The sequence below is a fragment of the Lepisosteus platostomus genome, chromosome 7 (genome assembly GCF_059453375.1).
Source record: "Lepisosteus platostomus isolate fLepPlt1 chromosome 7, fLepPlt1.hap1, whole genome shotgun sequence".
Classification (NCBI taxonomy): Eukaryota; Metazoa; Chordata; class Actinopteri; order Semionotiformes; family Lepisosteidae; genus Lepisosteus; species Lepisosteus platostomus.
In genome coordinates this window covers 34,354,232-34,380,742 of record NC_142617.1, presented here as the reverse complement: position 1 = coordinate 34,380,742, position 26,511 = coordinate 34,354,232, and the positions used below count along the sequence as shown (strand labels likewise).

Genomic DNA, 26,511 nt, shown 5'->3' with positions numbered 1-26,511 from the left:
AGGGCCATAGCGCTTCTAACGCCGGCTCCGACGTTTAGCATAATCTTCCAGGGAATGTCAATTTCAAAACGAACCCTTTGCGTGTGCAAAGTCCGTCTAGGGAGCTGTAATTAAAGATATGTTATTTTAAACAACAAAGCAAACAGATTTAACCACTAGGGCGTCCAAGCCTTTCATTTCTCCTCTTTATCGAGAAAGACACACAGACCATCACTCACTCAGCGTATCCCGTCCTCCAGGGCAGTCTGCAGTCCCGTTGTGGGGTGAGGATAGGTCTGGACCCGTGATCATTGGCGTATTGTAGCTGATCGACAGGCAGATCCAAAAAGTCGGGTCTTGAATACGGAAAGCGGACGGGTAGCCCTTCCGAGCCGCTGTGCTGAATGCTTGCAGACCCGTGTTGGTGGCCGTGCGGCATAATACCCCCGACCAGGGTAGACATCGCGTTTTTAACTTTGCTGATCATTGCGCCGGTAGAAAACGAGCGAACACAGAGGCTACATGTATACAGGAGTAAACAATGAATAATCCGCCCGAGCAGGAGAGCAATGCAGGAAGCAAAGTGCTCCCGGCCCCATGTGACGTTTGACAAGCAAGGGCTTTCCTCTTTTTTTAAAGCACGGTGCTCAATGTCAGTAGAGGGCTGTTTAACGTCAGCATATCACAATAAATAAATGAACAGCGCTGCCAAGCTGTCCACTGTTGTCTTTTAATTGCTTTTAATTTTGGTTTCAACCATGAGGGATTAAGGTCTAGGGTTGTAGAAATTAAACCGATTTATAAAAAAAGGCACGTTTTCTGCTTAGCTCGGGTGGGTGAGATAGCCCGCAAAATGCCAACTCCAGTATGTCCGCTTCACCTAGGTATTCCGTGAAAGGGCGTGTAAACGTCGCTCCCCTAACACCTGTACTACCTGGAGCCCTGTACCAGTCTGGGTGGCAGATTCGCGCTCTGAACTGCGGCAGGGGCTCTGTAAATACGTGTGCGGTCCCATGAAACTGCTTTGCCCTTGATCGCGGCTGTTCACTTTGGATAAAGTACAGTACCTTGTTTCATTGTTGGGTTTTCCTTTCCCTTTCAGCTGATAAACCTTTACTTCACTTGGAAAGACTTTGACAGGTATCTTTTCTGACTGAAGTTTTGTTAGTTCACGTCGATTGCAGCAAGAATAGTGAAAATGACGCTGAACTTAAACGTGCATGTGTAATACTGCTGTAATACAGTCTGGTCAATTTAATCTTTCTAGTGTAATAAGAGTGGGATTCGGTTTTCAGACTATAGGAGTCAATAGCATTTGTTGTATTTTAATGCTTTTCAGAGCATTAAGCTTAAGTGTTTTTCAGGCTTTTCGGTAAAGAAAAATCGAAGGGAAATTTAAACGCTTGTAAATTATAAATTAAAACTTATTCGGAAGAGAATTTTATTTAACATTAATGACAGGAAGTACGTTTTGTTTTTGTTGAAACAGGATGCACTTAGAATTCTGATTTATTTTTAATGAGTGAAATAGTGAGGGGGGATACGAAAAAATGAGCTACCGGCATGCGCCAGAAACATACAACATAAATTAATCAGGAGTGTGATTGTGAAGGCTAGTGCTGACGTCTAGTGGGAGATTAACGATACTACAATAGTATCTAAAGTTTCGAAAGTCGCTGCTCTCAACCGGTCGGAGCAAGGGAAAACTGAGCCGTAAAATATTTTGTTTTCCTTAATACCTCCTTTCGGTCCACTTTCTTTTTTTGCCATGGTTTAAACTATTAATTACGTAAATACACTCATTCTATAGTTGCAAAACGGAGAATTCCTTGGATCTGGATAACAGATGTGATTTTTACCATTGTTGCAATTACAATAATAATTCCTTACATTTATAATAATAATAATAATAATAATAATAATAATAATAATAATAATAATAATAAACTTTATTTTATATAGCGCCTTTAAAGCTGGGTTCTCAAAGCGCTTTACAGGATGACAACAACAATAAATAAGAAGAATACACAACATAAAACATAATTACAATATGTAGAGTAGACCGTGTATGGTGGTACTAAGAAAAGCAGAGGGGTGAAGAATGGAACCAGTTAAGTAAAGGCATTTCTGAAGAAAAGGGTTTTGAGTCTGGATTTGAAGGAGGTTAGAGAAGGTGACTCTCTGATATCCTTGGGGAGAGAGTTCCAGAGCTTGGGGGCATAAGAGGAGAAGGCCCTGTCACCCATAGAATGTAGATGGGCTTGGGGGACAGTAAGTAGAGCAGAATTAGAAGAGCGAAGGTTGCGAGGTGGGGAGTAGGGCGATAATAGTTCAGACAGGTACTGAGGTGCCAAGCCATGCAGAGCCCTATAGGTGAGCATGAGGATTTTAAATTCCACAAGGAATTTGACCGGAAGCCAGTGCAAGGACTCCAGGATAGGAGCAATGTGAACACTTGTACTAGACCTGGTCAGGATTCTGGCTGCTGAGTATTGGACATACTGCAGTTTGTTCAGAGTAGATTTAGATAGCCCAGCGAGTAGAGCATTACAGTAGTCAATTCGAGAGAACACAAATGTGTTGATCAGCTTTTCAGCCACAGTTAGTGATAGCATAGGGCGTAGTATAGCAATATTTCTGAGGTGAAAAAAATATGTTTTGACAGTATGCTGCACATGTACTGTAGGTCGAATTTATATAGCACTTTGCTGGACACTCCATTCAAATCACTTTACAGATAATGGGGACTGTCCTCCACCACCACCAGTGGGCAGCCCCACCTGGATGATGCGACGGCATGCATAGTGAACCAGTACACTCACCACACAGCAGCTATCAGTGGGGAGAAGAACAGAGTGCTGAAACCAATTCATAGAGGGGGATTATAAGAAGGCCATGATTGGTAAATGCTAAAGGGAATTTTGGCCAGGATGTGGGGGGAAGGGTAACCCCTACTCTTTTCGAGAAACGCCCTTTGATTTTTTTAATGACCACAGTTTTATCCGTGCTAAGGGGTAGTTTTAAATAAAGCCAAAGCACTCGGGAACACTTGCTGTGATTCAGCTGGAAGACGATGCAAGACGATGACAGAGAACACAACTGAGAAAACCCAATTAATTGTGAACCAGCCGTTAATTTATATTAATGTGCCTACAGTATGTACTGTACCAATACAACTCCAGCGGACGTTGCTCTGTGTGGTCATTAAACCAAAAATGCATATCGGCTGTAGGTTTCAAATCTGTCAAGGTCGTTTTAAGTGCGCGTTGGGGATGTCCACCCTTGTTGGTAAAGTTTTTGGTCGATTAAAACCGATTCGGCACTGTTTCCAAGTTTCTTATGGCATGCTGCACTATCTTCAAAGCCGGAAAACACCTGCAGATTCTGCAGCCTTTTGTCATTTCTCAGCAAGACTTCGTCAGGCGTGATCCGATACAGAAAGCATATTAACCAGAGAAAATACGTCATCCTAACAGCTCTCAGCAGATAATAGGCCAAACGAGTCTTTTTAAAACGAGAGGGGATCGGTATCAGTGGACTGCAGATGTGTTTTCGGAAAATGCAATTTTATTCCGCAGCTTTGTTAGAAGTTGACAGGGCTGTTTGGAGAGCCCCGCGCCGTTCCTATTATGCGTTGAGCTCGGCTGTCGTGTTTACACCTGCGTTCGTTCAGAGGTAAAGTTGTTGCTCGCGGATATGTAACATCAATATTTATGAACGTTTATTGCTTTAGAGAATGCATTTGTCTCTTATCTGTCAACCATACGTGAATTATTCATGCTGCTGCAATCTATACAGACACATTAACAGAAAGCGGGGTTTGAGCAAGACTATGGGACTTGAAAAATCCTCCTGACAAAGGAATCGGGGCTCTTATTGTTGCTGTTGTTTTTGATGTATCAGTTCAATAAGAGACGGTTTGAAGACGAGACAGAAGCCCAGTGCACTCATTGATATACATGAAGAGATCGAGAAGGGGTGCTGCCTGTGAAGCATCGTTGCCATCAGGCTTCGCTACTTCTAATTTCTTAGTCCCAGACTGAATGCAACTCTGTCTGTCCTGTGGACTTGTGTGCATCCGACCGGGAATGTGGCTGCCCTTACTCGTCACGTAGGAGACTTTCTAAAAAAAAAATCTATTTTAGACCCAATTCTGTGCTATTGGTTCAGCAAAAACACTGACTTTACAACATGGAAAGTTGTAGGGACCCACTTTATTTTCACTGACGCGCAATGCCACTTGGGTGAAGTGAGGTATTCTGCACTAGCAGCCCCACTGCAGTTCTTAAGGTGAACACCGGTTTGATTTGAAGAAGACGGTAGAGGAGTCTCGGCTAATGGAGCTGACAACAAAAGTCCGGGTGGGATGACAAGAGCCAAGTTCAGTCAGTCTCAGCTGCCCTAAATCATAACCATTCTTGACATCTCTCTTTAGAACATTTAAATACGGTACCTCAACCCCTTCTCTTTTTCACATTTGTCTTTCATATTCCTCCTCCACCCCATTTTGTCTTGTGCAGCTGCTCCTTGGTCTCTCCTCACTCTGCTTGGGTGTCCCAGCCTCCTCGTCCTCTGGCCAGGAGATTGGTCCTCAGTCAAATGGGTGAAGACACAGTTTACTGTGTTTTACAGCCACAGGACCTGGATGCCACACGACCATTAAGCACACCATAAATTCCCCTCTATACCAGCTCACTCTAGAGGAAAATGTGAGACCGTCTGTCCAACAGCTAAAGCATCGCTGAAAGTGGATCATGCAAGACGACAACAAAGCAAAACAACCCAGTAAATCTACAACTGAATGGCAGTAAGAGAAAAGAATCAAAATTTTGGGATTTCCAAGTCAAAGTTCTGTCCCCAATCCCATTGATGCTGTGTTGGGACCTGAAGAGAGTTGTGCATTAATGCAGGCCCTCAAACATCACACAGCTGAAGCCGTTTTGTAGGGAGGAGTGGGCCAGAATTCCTCCCAGGGGATGTGAGAGACTCTTACAGGAAATGTTTACTTCAAGTTATTGCTACTGAAGGGGGTTCCACACGTTACTGAATCACAGTAAGAATGTTGGTTGATTTTTTTTGTTTAATAACTAATGTCAAAGTAAAACTTGTCAGACCATTTTAGATATATCTACAGTTAGGACTTGTGAGCATTAGGTGAAGGTCAGACATGATTTAATATGTACAACCAGAGAATTGTAAGGGGGGGGTGTACTTTCTTTATCATGTCACTATATATACAAGGCTACCATTCCACATTTGTTTTTCAGTGGAAAGAAAAAACGTTGAAACCGTTTGGTTAATAAATCAACCAAAATAACAAGATGATCTCAGAGTTTTCGGTTAAGCAACTGAGCAGTTTTTTTAGGGCTAAAATTGGGTTCAGTGTTTGCTGTAGATGTTTGATTACCCGTAACCGAAGTTCACTTACAGTGTGGCGTGAAAGGGGCTATTTCACCATGAACACTTATTTCCAGAAACAAACGAAACTTTCGAGCGCGTTACAGTGCTGTCTCGTCGACGTGATGTTAAAACAAACAGGTTTGAGTGCCGTCAATGCAGCTAATGACACTGATATGACAAATTCTAGTCCTACGACACATTGCCTACATGGATCTGCATGTCGCAAATAGGTTGAGAACTTCGGGCATCAGTGATCGCCACAAACGCCAATCCCCCAAGGACCTAACCGCAAACCGTGGACAAACTGATTGGCTAACAGCCAAGCAAGAGAAATTGCTACAGTACTCGCATTTGATTATCGTCCTTTACGCTGTGGTAGGGAGTTTATGATGCATTTATTCTAATTTGATCTTCATTTAATTACCCCCAATTACAAGGCATCGTTTTGCTCCAGTGAAACATTTGCTTCAACTTTCAGAATGCCAAACTAACAAGTAAAAGTTTTTTTACCAAAGTTATTTTGCATTCCTTTGAAGCGTTTGCACCTATTTCGTATCTCCAAACTATCCGATCAAAAGATGAAGTTTTACCAATACTTTCTTCCTAAAAAACGCCAAATTCGTTTTTGGACAGTGGTGTCTAGATAAGAGGCATCACTGTTGTGTCAAACAAAATTAAGATCAAGATGAGACTCCCTGTATATCTGTAAACACAATCTTCTGTTTTTTAAGAAGATTTTAATTTTTGCCGGCAAAACGGAAAACAAATCGTTTATCTGTTGGGACAAATAGGCTAACAATATAGAAATTAAGTCTTTGCGTATACGGCTATTGGAAAGCATCTGAATTTTTTTGCACAAGCTGGTTTTAAAAACGTTTATGATACCAAAGGTTGTGAAATTTCTATTCCGGATGAACTAATATTATTAAGAGAAATGAAAATACACGATGACCATAAATCAAAATCTGATTTCCGATCCTTTCTTGATTTAGCCCCATGTGCAGGTACAGCATTTGCACTGGACGATAGGTGTTTACCACTGGAGGTCGCTGGCGAAAAGGAAAAGAAGAGAGCAAAACCCACTGAAAGCACATTCTTAGAAGAGGGGACTCCAGCCCTTACCAGACCTGAAAAATCCCAGTCCAAGACATTTTATTGGTAACATATATATAATCAATTTCTAAAAACGCGGAGTTAATTATGGTAATTAAAAAATTGTGATTTGTTAAGTAATTTAGGGATCATTTGAGATGTAAATTAGTATACCCTTTAGCCATTAAACACCAAAGTTCCTTTGAAATCTCTTGCTTAAATTTGAGCAGTGATTTACAAGTTTTCTTGTGATGTAGGAAGACCTGTGGGACTAACTGGATTGGGACCCTCCAGGACTGGGGCTGGAGCCCTGACTGCCATTCCATAACAGAAATCAGACTGGGAACTGAGCCTTTTCAGAATCCATTTAGAATTCAGAAACCTGTGAGAGTGAGTCCATTTTATTCTGAAGCAGCTGACAAACAGTGATTCTCCATGCTGTCTGAAATATGTGCGGTTTTAAAGGTGGAGCTCTTATCAAAAGATAAGTTTATAAGAAGCATGCAAAGGAGAGAAGACCTCTTTGGTTCATTTTTATTGGTTTGTGATCTGACAGTACATTCATCTTAGCATCACAATTTTCCCCGTTCATTGTATGACAAGTGAACACTTGAGACTTAATACTACCGGCACACATTTAAAAAACTCATATGTTCTGTGTGTCCTTGAAAGACTGCAAACCAAAATAGTCCTGTACTGTTAAATTAGCCAAGCCATTAGTGCTACATATACACTACCCACTCTGTGAGTCTTACCTGAAACATATGGGCCAGCTACTTCTCAAACTCACACTGCTGTAAAATGTTTTGAGAACAAATCTTTATTAATGTATGAACAGATGTCCATGCATTAAGTAGTAAAAAAATCTTTTCATATACAGTAATAATCATTCATTACACACAGGTGTTAAATAGTGGTAAGTTGAATGTTAATTATTGGAGCTGTTAGTATGGAAGCCATTTATACTGTAATCCATCTGCAGTTCAGCAGAGTAACTGCAGAACCTGGAACTTTAGTTTTGGGATGGACATATAATTTCTGTTGCTAATAAACGACAACTGATGGTCCACAGTGAAGGTCTTACCATGCATGAAAAGAACTACAGTATTTAAAATGAAGATTATGACCATTAGATATTAGTTTTCCAGACATGTTTTCACTTGTTTTCAATTCTTGAATGAATTTATTGGTAAATTAATTGATAAAGTTGTAATAATTTAATTTTTCCACTCACAAATACACATGCATCTTTGTAAAACATTCAGTACATTTAATATCTGAGTTAATTATATATACAGTGCATTTAAGTACATGCAATTTCTACTAGCTGCCCCTCAACAAGTATAAAAATGTTTACTCCAGAGATAAGTACAATGTTTAAATGATCCATCTGCATGAGTCTCAGAGACTCCATAACAAAGAGTTGGACATTGTAAATGAACTGCCAGAAGCATATCACCTACACACTTCAAAAGACAAAGAGCTCACTACCTTTCACTTTGGGCTTTTACAACTGTACAATGAAATCTTTTTGGACTCACAGAATACAGATCCCAAGCTGTGCATAAGGCTTTGGTCCAGACAGATGTAAAAAAGTACTCTCTACATTTTAAACGGAGACTAGGAAGTTATAAATGAACATACAGAACCACTGGAGAAGAAATGAAAAAACAGTATTTTGTGTCTTCTAGTATTCTACAGTTTTTTGGCTTTTGTGCTAGAAGACATGGCTAGGGATGAAAAATAAGTGTAGTTCGTCTGTCTGGTCATTATTTTAGGCACTTACCATGTTCATGTCAAAACCTCTAATTCTGGTGTAAATGTTGAATTTAAGTGTTAAGTTTGAAGGATGAGGTACAGCAGATTTATAGTGTAGATGCACATTTAATTACCAGTTAAAAATGCATACAAATGCTTACCAATGTAGCTCTCATTGATGGAGAAGATTTTTGTCCAAGAGCTATTTTAAACAACTTGAAATCTAAAAAAAAATTGTGTTCAAGACGAGAGAGTACTTCTTTGTCTCTGCCCCAATTCTTGGTGGCTTTTCTGAGAAAGACTCCGACTTCATTTCTTTTTAGAAAAGCAAACAGATGTTTGGTGCAAAAGGGATTTAATGATAAGTAGAAACCAGACAGTAAGGATGAGATCTTTCTGAGCTGACGAGATACAAATGAAACCTAAACTGGCCTTTATTCCTCCAGATATCTCTTGCTTTTAAACACATAAACACTCACACACACAAGCCAAGACGTTAGGAGTGTGGGGGGAAGAACAAAAGGCTGAACCTTGTCAGAGGACCCACTGGTGGATAGAAAAGATTAAGATGATGACGATGATGATGATGACCCATACATCAACAGATACATGATACTGCAGTCTTGACTGAAACATCCTATCAACTCCACTTCAGTTGAAATTATGTAAAACACATAGTTTGGTACTAATTTCTTAAAATTTCTTTTCTTTTTTTTGCTGGGAAAAACTACCTTTGAGACAAAGTAACGCTCTCCATTTTCTTTAGCAACAGGATGTTTTCACTGGGGTAACACACCCTAGGTTAAGTTTTGGGAGTACAAATGTACAAATCTGATGAGCTGTGTGGCATCGACAACAGCACTTCCTGATGTAATGTAGGGGTTCTGCTTTTCTGTAGCAAATTCACACCTGCAGAGGAAATGATAGCCCTCTGCCTTCATTTCTGTGTGTGCCCTCACATGTTTCACAGTGTTGGTGTTTAGCAGTCTTTAATGACATAAAACATTTTTAAATCCAGTTCCACCCAACAGTTATCTGTGGATCCTGGTGAGAGTCATGGTTTGACAAAGCCTATCCTGGACCACTGTCCTCTGGGAAAAGATAACCAGGACCATGTACAAAGGGACAATTTCAAATAGGCAATCACACCTATCGAGAATGGATTTAAGAACTGGGAGGAAACCATAGCTCTGAAAGATCCACGAGAACCACAATTTCCAAACAGTCAAAACCAAATCCAGTGTTAATCTGCCATTCTAAAATCCAGTTGTGCTTCAGCATTAACTGTGAATGGTCAGGAACCTAGTGATTAATGCAACGACTGTCCTCACAGAACGATTGATGTGAATGAGAAAGAGAACAGGTCGAGAGTGAATTTGTTTTCCCTTTCCCGTTAAGAAGAATATGATTTTTCATGCTTCCCTTTCGGCCTGCATTTTTTCACTTGATGCGAACAACGACTGCAAAAAAAGTAATTTCCGGATTAGATCTTAACAGGAAAGCTTGTGTCATGTCATTAATCCAAATTTCTGTGGATGTGTGAAGCTGGTATTGGATTAAAATAAAACAGATGAGATAGTTTGTGATCTGCGTTGGCATCACTGTTTCCACAGTGCGGTTATTGTGGCCTCATTTGTATGGACGTGTTTAGACAGAAACAGCAATACAATCATGTTTTCTGCCCTTGACCCCCTCAACTGCTCTTATATCACAACAAATCCCCTTTATTTCTTTTCCATGTTAGACGTAATGCGGTACAAGTTAGATTTGATACAGTGTTCCTGATTACACTCTTTATCCTGGGCTGATGTGTGGTTCTTTACACAGAATGATGTGTATTTAGTGGGTTTTAGTGATGTTACCAAAAGGAAATAATGTAGAGTAGAGCCAAACTATCTCCAGCTAACCCCACTTTCGTGGTCATTTATCCTATACGATCTTCCCCACAAGCAGAGCAATTGAGAAATGAACAGTGACTGTTTGAGAAGGCATTGGTCTGGAAAGCCTCATTACAGTGCAAGACAGTACAGTGCAACAGGTCTGTTTGTCCCCTTCGAACCCGAGTCCCAACACTGAAAGAAATGACTGCACAGTGCGTCCTCCAGTGGACTTGGGTAGCTTCATTTAGGAACCAAATTACTGTACCTGCAGCCAGAACCCCCTCTCACCCCCCTGTTCCCATCTCCGCACACACACAAAACACAAAACATACCCCTGAGCTCACTTAGGTTCAAGAGAAGTCTGATTCTTAAGGCTTTGCTCATTTGCCCGGCGAAAGTGAGAAAAGAAAAGATCAGATTGAGACAAAATGCTCCTGAGTGTTTTAACAACTTCAAACCTTTCATGTGACAAAGAGGATAATTTGAAGCAGCCCCCAGTGACAAGAGGCAATTCTCCACCTCAGTAGGGAGCTTTGCCTCCTTTGTGCCTTGTGTTGCAACGTTTCTGTAAATTAAAGGTTTTGGTTCATTTATCGCAGCAGATTAAAATATGATACAATACCCAGGGTGAGGAGCTGAGTAGGCAGAAAACAAATCCCAAACAGACACGGCTTTTCAATTTCCGCAGAAAATTTTACTTTTAGGATCCTGATACCTTTTGCAAAGGAAGTTTATTTCTTCTGAAATTGATGCCAAAGCATTCTGCTTTCTTGGAGGAGGAATGGAAGGTGAGAAAGCAGACTCTCGCAACAGAGTGTGACTAAACTAGTGAATTGCAGGTAGGATAATGAAGACCTGGAGTTTCAATACTGTGCTGTAGATTTCCGTATATCTTCACTGATGGTTTCATTGTTATTTGTGAGAATATTACAGTCTTCTACTTATAGGAAACAAGGCAGATTAATGGCCAGTGTCGGCCTGAACAAAATCTTTCAGCTGCTGTTGATGCAAAAGCACTGGGCGTCTTCAAGCACAATACCAGTAGGATTGCATCATAGAATTGGTATTCTATTCTTTCCTTTTTGACATAACCCTTTCCACAGTTTTAGAAATCACTTTAAAGCAAAGTCACAAAAAAATCATTTTGCAGAGCAGGCATCTGATTAGTTATTTAAGTATGAAGTTTTAGGGCACCTAATTCAATTAATTAAGGCAACTACAGGACATTGTGTGTGTGCATGTGTGTTGGGGGGGGGGCATTTTTTTTACATACAAGTTAAAATTATTCCCAAATCTACTGTGAATCCTTGAGTCTTCTCAGGGGCTCCCAGGAGACGCAGGCTTGAGGATCCAAATTTGAGGAGCAGTCATGTACTGTATGTGCAGGCATGGGGAGAACGTGGAAAACCCAGCTGGGGAAGTCTGTCGACAGTTCCCTTTCGGGTGTGGGAGGTTAAAGAATGGAATACAGTTTGTTTTAGAAATTATTACAGACAGCAGGAGAATGTGGGAGAGGGCCAAGGTTTTCATGTTTTAGATTGGGCATTGATTGTACCAGCTAATAAAAAGCAATGCCAATAAGGAAGGAAACTGTGATTTGTAAAGTTTAACTTTATGAAGCGAGGCCATCAGTGGAGAAGAATGTAAACTGTGCTAGAAACTACACTACCTTCCTCGGCAGCCTTTTACTGCGCCTCATTCATGCACACAGTAACGGATTTGTTAGTGTCACAGTGTTTGCTCCAGCTGCAAACTTCACAGGTTGAAGTTTCTTGAGAATGGCAGTGCTACAGTACACAGCACTGTGTCTGTTTAAGGGGGCCGCAGGGAATATTGCACACATGCTGAATTTCAGGAAAAGATGTTCTCTGAAATTCCAGTCCTCAGTCTGTTTTCATATTGTTACATACCTACAATCAGTGTCGCATCAAAGCACTGTCAAAATATACAGTAACAATCCATGTAAGAAAATAGTTTAGCAGGTAAAGGATAAAACTGCCTCACAAGCCTTTAACCCTTTACAGCCTGGAAAAGTCTTTATTTCTGACTGCTTTTTAGGTCAAGTTCATTTAGGTTCATGTTTTTCATTAATTTTTCTGCAATATTTAAAACTAAATACAGTCTTTTCTTATCCAGAAAGTCCAAGGCAAATAGATTTCATTTATCTTTCATTAGTATCCTTGGGTCTCCATGTGGTTAAACATTTTAACAAAGACAAAGCTCAAGCTATGGTCAAGCCCTCATGATCTGCTGGTTTAAGACATGAAAGGCAAGAAAATTTACCTTTTGTAATTCTCAGTTGGCATTTTGATGGCTCTCTGTGAAAGAGCAGTAATCTAAGATCTATCTGTACGTTTTAATTTTGTAAATGCATTCAACCTACCTTGGAAATATTAATTACCACTTGCAGGGTTCTCAATAAGTGAGAACTTATTACTGCAGACAGTGCATTGAAAATCATTCGTGCTGGACTGGACTGATGGCTTGTTAATCTGTACCTATTCTCTGGTTTCCATCACTGTCTGGCTAATGAAATTTTGATCCTTCTGTAATGAGATGCTCAGTTTCTAATATAGCAGCTCCTCGGTTTTTTCTTCTTCTTTTCACACTTAGGACGTGATAATAGTGTCCTTCATTTGCCTAGTCATAAGCAAGCAGACACCCACTTCCGAATGAATTTAGATTTTCAAGGCCAAATGTACAGAGCTTTAAGAAATAGCAGTTTTCATGGATATCTTTGTTTCATGTGAACTAGCCATGCTTCTGTCCTGTCCATCCTTCTTCTAATCACTTTATCCAAAATAAGATCTCAGGGCAGCCAGAGCCTATCCTGGCAAATAACAGGCACAAGGCAGGGTATACCCTGGACGGGACGCCAGTCCATCATACGGCACGCACACACAGTGAAATACAAACATGCACAAACACACACCAGAGCCAGTTTACCCACAGGCAATTTAACCCACATGAACATGGGGAGAACATAAAAACTCCACACAGAAAGCACCCCAGGAATTCAACCCAGTGGCCCAGCCACATTGTTAACCACTGTGTCATTGTGCCTCCCTGTTTCTGACCCTTTCTCAAAATTCACTTTTTTATACAATGTGCATCTTGTACCCACCACTATTTCACAAGATAACACCTCAGAGGGCTTATAACAGAGAACATTTGGGAACTTGAAATATTTTGCGCTTATTTCAGATGAAAGTCACATTTAATTGGCAAGAGAACCAAAAATTAATTTTAGCCTCTATGCCACTGTGAGCTGGAGCGGACATCCAGCTGGTTATATGTGAAGATGTATACCATTCGTATTTTACAGGAAACTGCTCAACATGTCACTATTGCCTTTGGCACAAAGCTAATGACACACTTAAGGATTCTCTCTAGGTTTACCAACCATAGAATTAGAGTCTGTGATCACAATTACGTTTTTACCTACTGTAGATGTGCATAGAGAAACTGAGATAAAACATACAGTATGTGTTTTACTCTTTTGTTTAAATTTAAATGAAAACTGCAGCTGCTTTCAATATTACCCCCCAACCAATTTATAGTTGCCACTTGTTTTTATAGCATTACAACTGCCATCTCTGAAGTAAACAGGGAGAATGAGGATTCATGGACTCTTAATAATAATAATAATAATAATTGCTTACACTTATATAGCGCTTTTCTGGACACTCCACTCAAAGCGCTTTACAGGTAATGGGGTCTCCCCTCCACCACCACCAATGTGCAGCATCCACCTGGATGATGCGACGGCAGCCATAGTGCGCCAGAACGCTCACCACACATCAGCTATTAGTGGGGAGGAGAGCAGAGAGTAATGAAGCCAATTCATAGATGGGGATTATTAGGAGGCCATGATTGGTTAAGGCCAATGGGAAATTTGGCCAGGACGCCGGGGTTACACCCCTACTCTTTTCGAGAAACGCCCTGGGATTTTTAACGACCACAGAGAGTCAGGACCTCGGTTTTACGTCTCATCCGAAGGACGGCACCTGTTTACAGTATAGTGTCCCCATCACTATACTGGGGCATTAGGACCCACGTGGACCACAGGGTGAGCGCCCCCTGCTGGCCCCACTAACACCTCTTCCAGCAGCAACCTTAGTTTTTCCCAGGAGGTCTCCCATCCAGGTACTGACCAGGCTCACACCTGCTTAGCTTCAGTGGGTTGCCAGTTGTGAGTTGCAGGGTGATATGGCTGCTGGCTCTTCCCTCCCTCTTTCTTCCCACTGCTCACTCATCAGAGAGATTAACTTTTTGATACGCTGTAAGCCTGTAGGTGCCCAGCATCACCCAAAAGACTCTGTTATGTCAAACATCAAGAGATCAACACGGTTCAGGCTAAAAGCACCCTTGTCTGGGTCCTCACTGTGGACAAACACCCATACCGTTTGAGCCACTTAGGACAGCCTGGTCATTTTGTCTTGCATGAAAATATAGAATCACTCTGGCCTCACAGGCACTGCAAGAGCATGGTTACAAATAATACTCCACTTTTATAGCACTTTAGATCTAACAAAAATTAAGTCTCTTGAGGGCAAAGATAAATTAAAGTAACAGAGAGATGAGTGAGAACATGCTGAATTTGTACTGAAGGCAGTGGGCTGGAATTGAATCAGGATTGTCTGCATAGTTTTAGAGCCCAGGCTCCAAGTGACAGATATGAAGATATATGATTTCCCTCACAGGGAGCTCTGGACATGGCCCATGTGCCTTATTTTTGCTCTTCAGCACTAGAGCTTGTGGACAGCGCCACATAGCAGAGTCAGAGAGAATGGGTACAGTAAGACAACTATTCTTTCCCAAACCTTTTTATTTTTTCAGCATATGCTTTGTCCGCATATCCCTTCAAAACCTCAGGGCGTACAGCTGCAGGGTAAAATAGCAGGGTGAAGTGGCTGTGTCAGTTTACATTTTTTACATGTACATCTGATTATGCTGGCTTTTAGTCCAACAGAAAGCTGTTGCTACTAAATGAAGGATACCCCTAGTTCCTATCCTAGAAAACAGCTTAAAGTTGGTAGCCTGAGGTTGTTTTGAGTCAGTTCAGTGCATCTTCAAAGACAGCTCAGCCCCAGTGGCTCAGGACAAGGAAACTGAGCCTAGGTTTGAAGCCTTTTCCAGTTCATGAGCACTAATGGAAGATGCATGTGCCTAAATCTCCACAGATGATCCTGGATTGTCATTTTTAATCATGTCTTCTAGGATTTGGAGATTACTACTCAATGTTTCTATTAACTGTGACGAAATACTAACAACTTTTTTTTGCCTTACATTTAAAAATAAGGAAGACACATTAAATTTACCCATTTAGAGTACTTCATTAAAAAAATATAAACACTGTCCTGCAACTTTGTAACATTTTTCATTGATCAGAGCAATGAATGAGCTGAGGGATAAATTCTATTTTTTGAATTATGATACACAGCAGGTGGTCTCCTTGGTGGCTATTCTACAGCATTGATGCAATCTCTACAGCATTGTTCCAAGGGATTGTGGGAAAGCCCCAGAAATGATCTCATGTCTGATCCATGTAGCATGATGATGTTATATAATTGTACCTGCATATCAATGCGACTCTGGGTCTCGGTTACAGAAATCAATGCTCATTTGGATGCAGGAGAAGTCTCTTGCAAATTGAAGAGGTATTTGCAGGCCATTAAGAAACCATATGGATTAGATTCTGTGATTGTTCGGTAATGAAATTTGGATTATGCACTCTATCTTTCTGATAACTTCAGCATGATTTCAAGTTCATTTTTGACAGAGGACAGAGCTTGGTTTGTTTACAGGTCTTGAACTTCAGGTGGCTCCTTGAGTCCCTGGGTTGAAATTCAACTACTGTCACAACTGAAAGAATCTAACATCTAGTGCAAGCCAAGACCATTTCACAGACAAACAATGAACCAAACAACACAATGTTTTAATCAGACATTCAGTTTCAGAGACAATTCAAAAACTACAAGGACCAACAATAAAGGAGATGACAGAGGTATTATGGCACAGAAGACTCCAAGCCCTGATATTAATTCATTCAGTATTTCCTGTGTGAGATTTCCAGCCTTCCCACTCTGTGTCCTGCACACAAATCAATCTCCTATTGCAGCATGCAATAGGAGAATGATGTCATTGCTTGTTTCCTTGCCTCCTTAAATTGTTTTTGGATAAAAGCGTCTGTTGAATGTCTGATTATTAGAAAAAAATATATTGCTTTACCTCACTGTGGTGGAAGGTGTCATATTATGGCCTCTTATATTGTACCTCCTCTGTACAGAAGGACTGGTGAACTCGAACAGAGATTAAGAGGACATGCCTTAAGGAAGGAAAATAAAAGAAAACTCTATACATGAAGGGAGGTGGGTGTCCAGAATACCCATCACATTCCCTGACATCTTTCAAAACATAGCCAGGTACAATCCATGGGTCAGTAAGCCAATAGTAAACAAAACAAGCAACAAGGCAGAGTGGTGTCCTTTTTAACCTTCTTGTTTCAGAATAGCTATTTTAAAGATAATGTTATTCACAACACATCATTTAAGGATAATGTATGACAATGCTCAGCATTGCTCAGCTGAAAAAATTGACATCCTTTTCCCTTCAGTGACAACTTGACCAGGTGACCTCTGTTTAACTAAGGCATCCTTTTCGGCAATGGGCAAAAATCCAGATTACTGCAATGTGGGGGACAGGCTGCAGGAAGCAAGGGTGGGACCGTTCACACAGAAGACTGCACACGCACTGCGATGTGGTCGGTCCTTTGATTGGCCCATCTGAAGCAAAGCAGTTGTGAGGACACGGCAGCGGTCTGCTTGGCTCCAGGAAGAGAGAAAACGCCCTTCTGAAAAAGACTGAGCAGTGCAAAGCTGTTGAGCATGGCCATGAGGCAGTACAGAAACACAAAGTCTGCCATAAGCTGATTTGAATAGCTTTTGAGCGAACTCACACCATTTATGGAAAAACACCCTCCAGAGCCACTGAATAAGTGTCTTGACTTCTGCCCTTTTGTTTAGGCCATTGTGCGCAGTTCACATTGTATTCTTTAGAAGTGCAACAGGAGGACTCCTTTAGAATTACAGTGGCAAGGTCATTACACAGACTTGTAATGGAATTCCAAGACCTGGAAAATTGAATATGTATTGCGTGCCATTAATGATCGCCTCTCCGAAACCTTAATTATCATCCTGTATGTATAATTACAAGTACATGTTGTCAGTACTAGATGGAGCTTAATTATGCTTGAAATTGCAGTGCTTAATGAGACTTTGTTTAGAGGAACAAACTGCTTTCAATTTGCCTTTTGTTTGCAGATACCACAGGATGAGATTTAACCAATCAGCGGGAATTGAGCTAACTGAGGGAAGGTCATAGACAGAGTATGCCACCATCAATCCACAATGAGTTCTAAAATGACAATTTTGTGTTGAACTGGCAGGATTGAAAGAAAGTATTGCTGGTGTGCTTCTCTACATCACACACTGCTTTTGTGAGCAAAGGGAAAATGGCCACTTGGAGAGAGGTGCCACACTCAAGTTTGAGAAGAGCTTGCAGACAGAGGACAGAACACTTTGGAGATTGATGATTTGTATGACATAATAACAGAATGAGTATCTGCAGGATACATGCAGTACAGAACGATGCTAAATAAAAAAAACATGCTGGAGTGGGAATTGTGCAGAGACTATTAAACATCTGTAAAAGTCATCAAGGAATGAGATCTGTGAAATCTGTGAAATCTGAGATCTGTGAAGGAGAGGGTTGGATACTTAAGTTTGAATATTTTGCTAATGACAAGTTTATATATTGGTGTGTAATGGCAATGCAGCAGTTAAGCCATTAACGTTAGCTGCTAAGAAATTGTTCTATGTATAATGCTTGCATGTTTTAAATTTGGGGTAGTGGGTCAATCAAAGTCCACTCTGCCTTATGTATGTCATCACTTATGAGCATCAAAAGGCTCAGGAGCAGTGCGCTATTATCATATTCATGCTCTGTTTGAAGCAAGTAAAACTAAATAGTGTGGAAAGATCAAATGAAGTGATTGTAATAATTGTTAAACAACATTTAAAACATTTGAAATGAGCTCCCTATCACATTAACTGTAAGCTGAAATCAGGCATCCTGTTATTTGCTGTGCCAATAGCTAGTAGGTAAATCACGTGGTGAGTGTGGTGAGCAAGATGTCTTAACTCCATTGCCCTGCGAGTCACAGGGGCTGTTAATATTTATTATTCACATACTGCAGCCAGTATTTAAAGTCCTTGACTGTCATCACATCAAGTGAGCACTTAGATTATCAGAGCAGAATTCTGTAATTACCTAAGTTTAAAGAAAGAAGGGCTCTGTAACTCACTTATTGTACATGCTGTGACTATATGCAGTGAATAGTTGTGTAACGTATTCCATTCACCCAACTTCTAACCTGTTCATCCAGTTCAGGGTGATGGAGGAGCCAGAGTCTACCCCTGCAAACAAAGGGGGAGACAAGGCAGGGTAACACTCTGGACAGGACACCGGGCCATTGCAGGGCACACACAGACACACAAAGTCACACCAGAGTCAATTTTCCCAGAAGGAAATTAACGTACCAGTATCTCTTAAGACTATGGGAGGAAACTGGAGCACCTGGAGGAAACCCACATGATCACAGGGAGAACATACAAGCTCCACACAGACAGCACCCCAGATTCAGAGTGGAACCCAGGGCCCCAGCGCTGCGAGTCATGAATGTTAACTGCTGCACCACCAAACCGCAATGAGTAACTTATTGATAAGAGTTATTCATTCGTTTTGTCTACGTTAGGCCCTGATTATTACTCAGCTGTGCTGGAGATAAAAAGACAAACGTAATACATACTGTAAGATAAGATCACTTTATTGGCCATATACAATTTCTTGCATTAGGAATTTGTCTTTTCACATACCCCAACTTGCTCTCCATGAGACACACACGCACAGAGAGGGGAAGAGAGAAGCTTGGGGTCAGTGCCGGGGGTGAGCCATTTATACAGCACCCCTGAAGCAACTGGGGTTAAGGGCCTTGCTCAGGGACCCAACGGAGTAGGATTCCTCTGCCGGCCGTGGGATTTGAACCAGCAACGTTCCAGCCACAGGCACAGATCCTTAGCCACAGAGCCACCGCAGGTTGGTAAAATTAGACTTTGGGGGGGTTGAAATTATTAATCGTTTTTTATTTGCCTGCATAGCAAGATGGTGTCAGAACTTTATTTTGTTTTGTTACAAAATATTATAGAAAGGAATACGCAATAGAGGCTATTGTTCTAGACTGATCTTTTTGCCCAAAGGAGTAGCATCCCATCGGGGGGGATAACAGTTCCATCTTGTGTCTTAGACTTCTGGAAAAGGTTCTGGCCTGATGCCACCTTCATTAGGATCATGTTGGATGATGGCTTTCTCACCAGGGATATGTAGACTATTGGTCACGTACTAAACTGTTAATACGATGTTTCAATACAACCTCTTGGTGTTCATGTAATACAGTAAAAACACAGAAAGGGTTAAAATGAATGACAAATTCTAAAATGAATGAGAAATTAGAGGGGGAGATAGATTCCAATTGCTTTTTTAATTGCAGATAGCCTTTTCCCTAAAAAAACCTAAGCGCATTCAGCAGTTGTCCGAATGATCTTAGTGAAATAGACTGCTGATGGTTAACCTTACCCGTAGAATTTTCACACTTACATCCTGATACCATGACAAATGTTACTAAGTTCATGTATCACACATTGGTATTCCCATGTCCCACCTGAGTGAAGCATGTGCTCAATTCCTGACAGCTATATCCTCTGCCACTCTGACAGATTAGTAATGATGGCACCTGGCCACCAGAATGCCAATCAAAGCTTTCCTGCAGAGAGCTAGTTAAAGCACAACTTACACTTTTCTTCAATGTTACACACTTGCTCTCACAAAGAAATAGATGCTCGAATGTAAACTGCAATGTCCTTTTTTAACATGTTCAGACTTCGGTATTTTCCTTCTCCTGCGAATACTGTACAGATGCCTATAACAACAATTACTATGTCTTGGCTTTAACAAAACAGGAAGAGGAGGAAATGAATCATGGTGCCCAGCATCGTGTCAAATGAAATTTTTGCCTTTTCTGTCCTCAACATTTTTTTTTACACTAGAGCAAATTTCGACACAGCTCTTTGTTTTTGTTCTAAAATGTTAACACTCACTTAGGAGACACTCGGTTTCCTTTTCAAAAACTGTCCCATTGTATGCAAGAAAGAGGTACATACCCAGCACTAATGTGGTATGTGCCTAGATTTTTAAAGTTATTCAGTTTTGCTGTTTTCCACGGGAATCCTCAAACAGTGAATATGATATGAGGATGTGATTTTTATTTCAAAGGCGTGAAGACATTAGTAATCCATGAAGGGCTGGATTATGAGGGAAAATACTGGCGGGGGGAGCTGGCACACAATCACTTCCTCCTTCAGAGTCTTGTGAAATACAGTAGTTAATGAGCAAGTCACATAAGAACACAAGAAAGGTTCCAAATGAGAAGAGGCCATTCAACTCATCCAACCTGATTGGTAGTGAGTACCTAATTGATCTCATCCAGATGCTTAGCTGCTTCTCACCTGTAAAAGTGCTACACTTTGAGTGGTGAATTAATACGGTAGGCTGATACAAAGCAAAGCTGACAAATGATAGGACATCCATCTAGCCTGTTTGTTAGCCTAGTACTGTAGGTTATCGGTCTGGATATTTCATTCAGCCATTGCGTGAAAAAAGCCAGGGTATCAACTTCAACAGCATGGCTGTCCAAATTATTCCAGACTTCCACCACAAGTTTTTGAAGGGTTACGACTTTGCAGACAGCACAAACAAGTGCCCTGTAGCAAGGTGCCCATTGTTTTCTGCCATGGCTATGTGCTAAGAGTTTCATTCCTGTTTGGGGAGTTTGCACTCTCTCCAGTGTTCATAAGAGGCCTAGTTGGGTGCTGCAGTTTCCTCCCAACCCCCAAACACATTTTTGACACAGTTTGATTAGATTCTTTAAAGTTCTACTTTTCCTTGGGAAGCTGTGGTTTCAAGGGCATTTTGAGTATGTGTAGGGTCCAGGCTCCTGTAAAGCGTAGTTCAGGACCCTATGTGGACAGTATAATCCAGAAGTACGTGGAGTAGGACAACAGGGAGGAGATAACGAGGATCAGGGCAGGGGTCACGCCCAGTACACCTAGAGGGCATTCTACTTCTCTCCTGTTCCTAGTTCCCTGTGATTATTCATGTCTTTCTGGTGTTTCTTGTTGTGTAGCCTATTTACTTCCTGCTTCTGCTCTGCTCTTCACTCAGCATTGAGGTTCGGCTGTCCTGAGACCCGCCTAGCACCAGGTCACTCCTGTCCTTGGCCTGAGGGCATAGGTTTCTATACGGCATTTCCTGAACAGCTGAGCCTGGACTAACCCCCATCTCGCCATTAGGCATAGGGTCTATTTTCACTCTCCTGCCATTCCACGGTTCGTCCTTTCCGACATCCGTGACAGCAGGTTGACAAACAGGGGGGAATGACGTCAGTGAACTGGTGCTCGGGGAGCGTGGCCATGGCAAACAAGTCCAAGGAGTCCAGAGGGGAAATCCAGGGTGAAGTCCAAGGTCCAAAACCAGGTGATCCATCCGAAATGAAACAAGACAAGGTTAAAAACCGGAACGGGATCCGGTACAGGGACAGGGAATAAAAACAGGATGACGAGGCCAGGTGCTCACATGGTCAGGAAGCCGTGATGAAGCCAATGCCGTCAGGTCACTCCTGGACCCGCTGGTAGGCAGGCTTCCTGGCGTCCATCTTCCAATGCTGAGCCAGGAATAGCGAGAGCTCAAGGTTTAAATAAGGAGGGGCAGGATTATGGGCAGGTGCACGTAATCGGCAAAATAAGAAAGAGCCAGAGCGCCCTTAAGAGGAGGGACTACGGTTGTGACAGTATGTGGATCTGTTCCTGGTACAACCTGTGCTTACTAAGGGACTATAAAAAACAAAATCAAATGGTGGCAATGGGATGAAAGGTTTCCTCTCTGTGTTTGGGTGTTTGCTTGGTTGCAGTTTTATGCATTTGAAATGTCTGTTACAAATGTACTTGATTTCTAATGAGTCTGAAGCTGGTGACAGGGCGCACAACAAAGAGGCAAGATGAAAACAGTCTACCATAACATATCCTGTAGATCATTTGCTGGCTGAAGGGGAGTGACGTTGTGCACATGGCGGGCAACACCACAGTCCTGTTTCAAAAACTGTGTGTGGGAAAAGAAATAGGATTGAAAACTTAAAAGCACATAAGGAAATGAAAGGCATGATTTTTAAAGACCTACTTCTTACTTATTAAGAAGTGCCGCTTGGAATAATTTCTTAATCCATAGTAGCAGCAATATGGATTTAGAATGTGAAAGGCACTCTTTCCCATCTGCACAAGGCAAAAAAAAAAATCAGTTATCTGTGGCTTTTGTCAAAGAAACAAATTCACCTGTCTCCCCCTGTGTTTCCAGTATAATATACGACAGGTCCTGGGTTACACATTCAAACCAGGAGGATCAATCTTACTGGCAAACTGAATATGGAGCCATCCATCAAGCGGAAGATTAAATCTTCAACTTTTACAGAAGCTGCGTTAAGTTTGGGAGCATTTCATCTTGTGGAAAAAAATCTCTTTCCTCTTCTTTGGGAGGAAATCTTTTCTCTTTTTCATTACAGAGAGCGAGGTCTCAAATCTGTCTTAAAATGACTGAAACAAACTGCTTTTCTTTCACAAAATGAGCATGATAAGCCTTGATAACCCAGGAGTGTTTAGCCTGTTCCCACTCAGGTGTGGCATGTACAGAGCAGAGTGCTGGGCCTGATCTAACTCAGGAGTGATGTGAACAGAGCAGAGTGCTGGGCCTGATCTAACTCAGGAGTGATGTGAACAGAGCAGAGTGCTGGGCCTGATCTAACTCAGGAGTGATGTGAACAGAGCAGAGTGCTGGGCCTGATCTAACTCAGGAGTGATGTGAATAGAGCAGAGTGCTGAACCTGATCTAACTCAGGAGTGATGTTTACAGAGCAGTGTGCTCAGCCTGATCTAACTCAGGAGTGATGTTTACAGAGCAGAGTGCTGAACCTGATCTAATTCAGGAGTGATGTGAAGAGAGCAGAGTGTTCAGCCTGATCTAACTCAGGAGTGATGTGAACAGAGCAGAGTGCTGAGCCTGATCTAACTCAGGAGTGATGTTTACAGAGCAGAGTGCTGAACCTGATCTAATTCAGGAGTGATGTGAACAGAGCAGAGTGCTGGGCCTGATCTAACTCAGAAGTGATGTGAACAGAGCAGTGTGCTCAGCCTGATCTAACTCAGAAGTGATGAGTACAGAGCAGAGTGCTGAACCTGATCTAACTCAGAAGTGATGTGAACAGAGCAGAGTGCTGAAACTGTTCTAACTCAGGAGTGATGTGTACAGAGCAGAATGCCCAGCCTGATCTAACTCAGGAGTGATGTGAACAGAGCAGAGTGCTGGGCCTGATCTAACTCAAGATTCTGTCTTGTGTACAGATGAAAATACAAGTCACAATTAAAATCACAATTGAATGTGCAAAAAACGCCAGATATGAAAAGGTTGTTTTTAGAGAAAGGAGATTGTGAATCTCTCCTGACTTTTAGAAGAGCGTATGATGTGTGTTGTGTACATGTATGCATGTACCTCATACATACCTGTAGGCACAGTAACACAAATCAAATTCACCTTGATTAGTATAGTGTAGTTAAGATTTGACCATGTTCTTGAAATTTATTGACTGGTTCGTTCAGGGAAAAAGAAGAGCTATTCCAGGGCTTTCCTCTAATTTTCCTAGGCAGTCTCAGCAGCAGGCAGGCCTGTGTGGCAGGGCTCTGGACAGATGGTGTTGGGAGAAGAGACATTTCATTGTCGATGCCTGAGTACAAGGAGAGATTATTTATTGCATGTGTCTCTCATTTAGGACCATTGGAAATAATCTTCTTATACTGACTTATGAGGCCGGAATTACAAGTGCTCTCTTTTCCCTGGGAGAGAGAGGATAAAAGTCATCTTAATACGACACTCATTTTCAATTAGATCCTCTTTTGCCGTTGTTGTGATGTCTCACTGCATTGGCTTTGTCTAGCCCCGGTTTCGCTCTGTTGTATGTGATGTGGGTCGTGTGCTAGCAGCTGCCAGAGGGCCTCCCTATGCCAGAGGAGAATCCTACTTGAAATCCCATTTCTTGCGAGCTAAATGTGGGCAAAAACCATTTATTCTGATGACAGTCCACAGCACCTGCTGCAGATTGAAACAGTTGTGTTGCTACCATCTGACAGCTACCTAATATGGGTTTCAATACAAAATGCAAAAGCTTTGATAGTGTCTGTCTATCTAGCTGTGTGTCTCTCTGTATTGCTTTCAGATTTATAAAGCTCTGTTCGGCATGCATAGGGCTGGGTTATTATTTTTGAATACTTTTGTATATTTTAAACTGGTGCCATAGTTCTGCAAACAATTTTATTTGCAGCAAGTAGAGCTGAAGAGCTAAAGAGTGTCACGATCTTAACCCCTCCTCTTAAGGGCGCTCCAGCCCTTCCTCGTTTATATTATTCCTGCCACCTGTTCCTTGTTTCTTCCCTTTTTCTGTTCACCTTTAAAAGCCAGGCGCTCACTTCACCTGGGGCCCCCGCTGTTTTCATCCCTGTTCCTGCATGACTTTTCCCTAGTGTATTCCTTCCTCACTATTCTGGATTGTGTCGTCTGCATAGGGTCCCGATAGAACTGTTCGTTACAAAGAATATTTCTAATGAATAGTTTTTTTTAATCCGGAATAATGACATGACAACTTTATTTCATTTTCATTTGATGATTTTGGGTTACTTAAGAGACAGCATCATAATTCAGAGATGATTTCATGATTTGTGCTACTCAATATCCAAGATTACAATGCGTTTGGATGCACTTAAATGTCTCATAAGTGTATCAAAAGTCTTGTATGCTATCCCTTCCACACATAAAATACACCTTGATCGCTCAGACTGTGCGATTGTACACCCCTTTCTATCTGCAAATTAGGTTTTGAACACCATCAAGTTTGTTATTTTCTGTGAATAGATCACAGCTCTTCTCCAGAAATGTTCTGCCTGGCTTCAGGCATCATTGAAGCTGCATGTGTTTGACCTCCATATTCACAAGACATGAGAATCTCCAGCCCTGGAAAAATGTCAGGTAGCACCAGAGTCTGTAGCAGCCTGACTGTCTAGCTTCATCAAGACATAGCGCCACAGTTTATATTACTGGTGCAGTGTCACTCATTTTAAAAGATTTTAAAAGATTCAGAATACTCACTGTACAGTGAGAAAGTCATGAAAATCCCATGTGGCAGCTCAAGCAGATAATTCTTTTGAATAGGTGACATACAACAAAGATCACTTGATCACGTCACACTGCCATTACATTATTTACTGTATATCCTCCATCTGATCACTACAAGTCTTAACTAACACTCAGGATAATTCATAAAGATTGTTGCAGATGTAAGCCTAGTTTCCTGAAAGTGAATTACCAACCACTGAGCAGAAAGGGAGTCCTGGGGCAGTTCAGATATCTCTTGGCCCTGATTCTCATGCTGATCAGTGATTTTCTTCTACTTCAAAGGAAAACGAAGACACCTGTCAAGGACATCACAGGAAAGGGACTTTCCAAAGGTGTCTCTGGCACGGCCTCACTATACTGTGTGAGTTGACCCCCTCCCCAGTCTCCTCTTGCTCTATCCAAAGGAAGGGTGAAGTAGTGGGACACTGCTCAGCGACTGCCCCTCAGAGAGTGGCAGGGGGTCCTGAGGGTGGGGTCAGAGGTCAAGGATACATTCAAATCCCTGAATAAAGGTAAGAAAGCACTAGAAATAATTGCCTCATTCTTTAATACATAAGCCTAATAAACCAATGAAGAATTCCCTCCTCCTAGTATTGCAGTACAATGGCACATCATGCTAATTGCCAATGGAGAATGGACACAGTGGCATAATCCACTAGTTTAAAATTACTGCAGTACTGTATATCATGGAATGACCACAATATTTACTGCACTACCATTCCATAGGTCCCCAACCCCATGTTTCACCTTACTTCTTGGTCTGGTACAAACCAAGCAGCCACTAACAACCCCACTGGCCTCCTGTCATTCATCACCTTTATTTCTTCACCTTAGGCATTTACAGCCATTGAGTCTGGTGTTGGGAGACATTTGCAATCCAATGTCAGAATGCAACAAAGAACCGTACTGTATGTACAGATAGAAAACTTGATTAAAGATGACCTTGAATTTAATGTGAAAAATACCTCATCTTAATTCTTGCCCATTCTCTCTCCTGTCCCGGTGAGGGATGAGGCTT

General features: G+C 41.5%; 1 protein-coding gene and 1 long non-coding RNA gene across 6 annotated transcripts in view; one reads left to right on the top strand and one right to left on the bottom strand.

The window, feature by feature from the left end:
• ppm1j (protein phosphatase, Mg2+/Mn2+ dependent, 1J) overlaps positions 1-602 on the bottom strand; it is a 33,633-nt gene extending 33,031 nt beyond the window's left edge. For 2 of the 4 annotated variants that reach the window (XM_088639969.1, XM_088639971.1), the window contains exon 1: positions 219-602. In XM_088639969.1, coding sequence (XP_088496095.1) covers positions 219-466 — 248 coding nt within the window. In that variant the 5' untranslated portion in view covers positions 467-602. The remainder of the gene's footprint in view (positions 1-218) is intronic. The other 2 variants (XM_088639970.1, XM_088639972.1) reach the window with 2 other exon arrangements.
• Positions 603-3,440: 2,838 nt separating this feature from the next.
• Positions 3,441-26,273, top strand: LOC148658588 (uncharacterized). Of its 2 annotated transcripts, none has more exons than XR_015940563.1 (4): positions 3,441-3,654; positions 6,372-6,537; positions 6,729-6,861; positions 25,776-26,273. It is a non-coding gene; the product is annotated as an uncharacterized LOC148658588 (long non-coding RNA). The 2 variants fall into 2 exon arrangements; XR_015940564.1 differs by lacking the exon at positions 3,441-3,654 and adding an exon at positions 4,514-5,032.
• Positions 26,274-26,511: the final 238 nt, after the last annotated feature.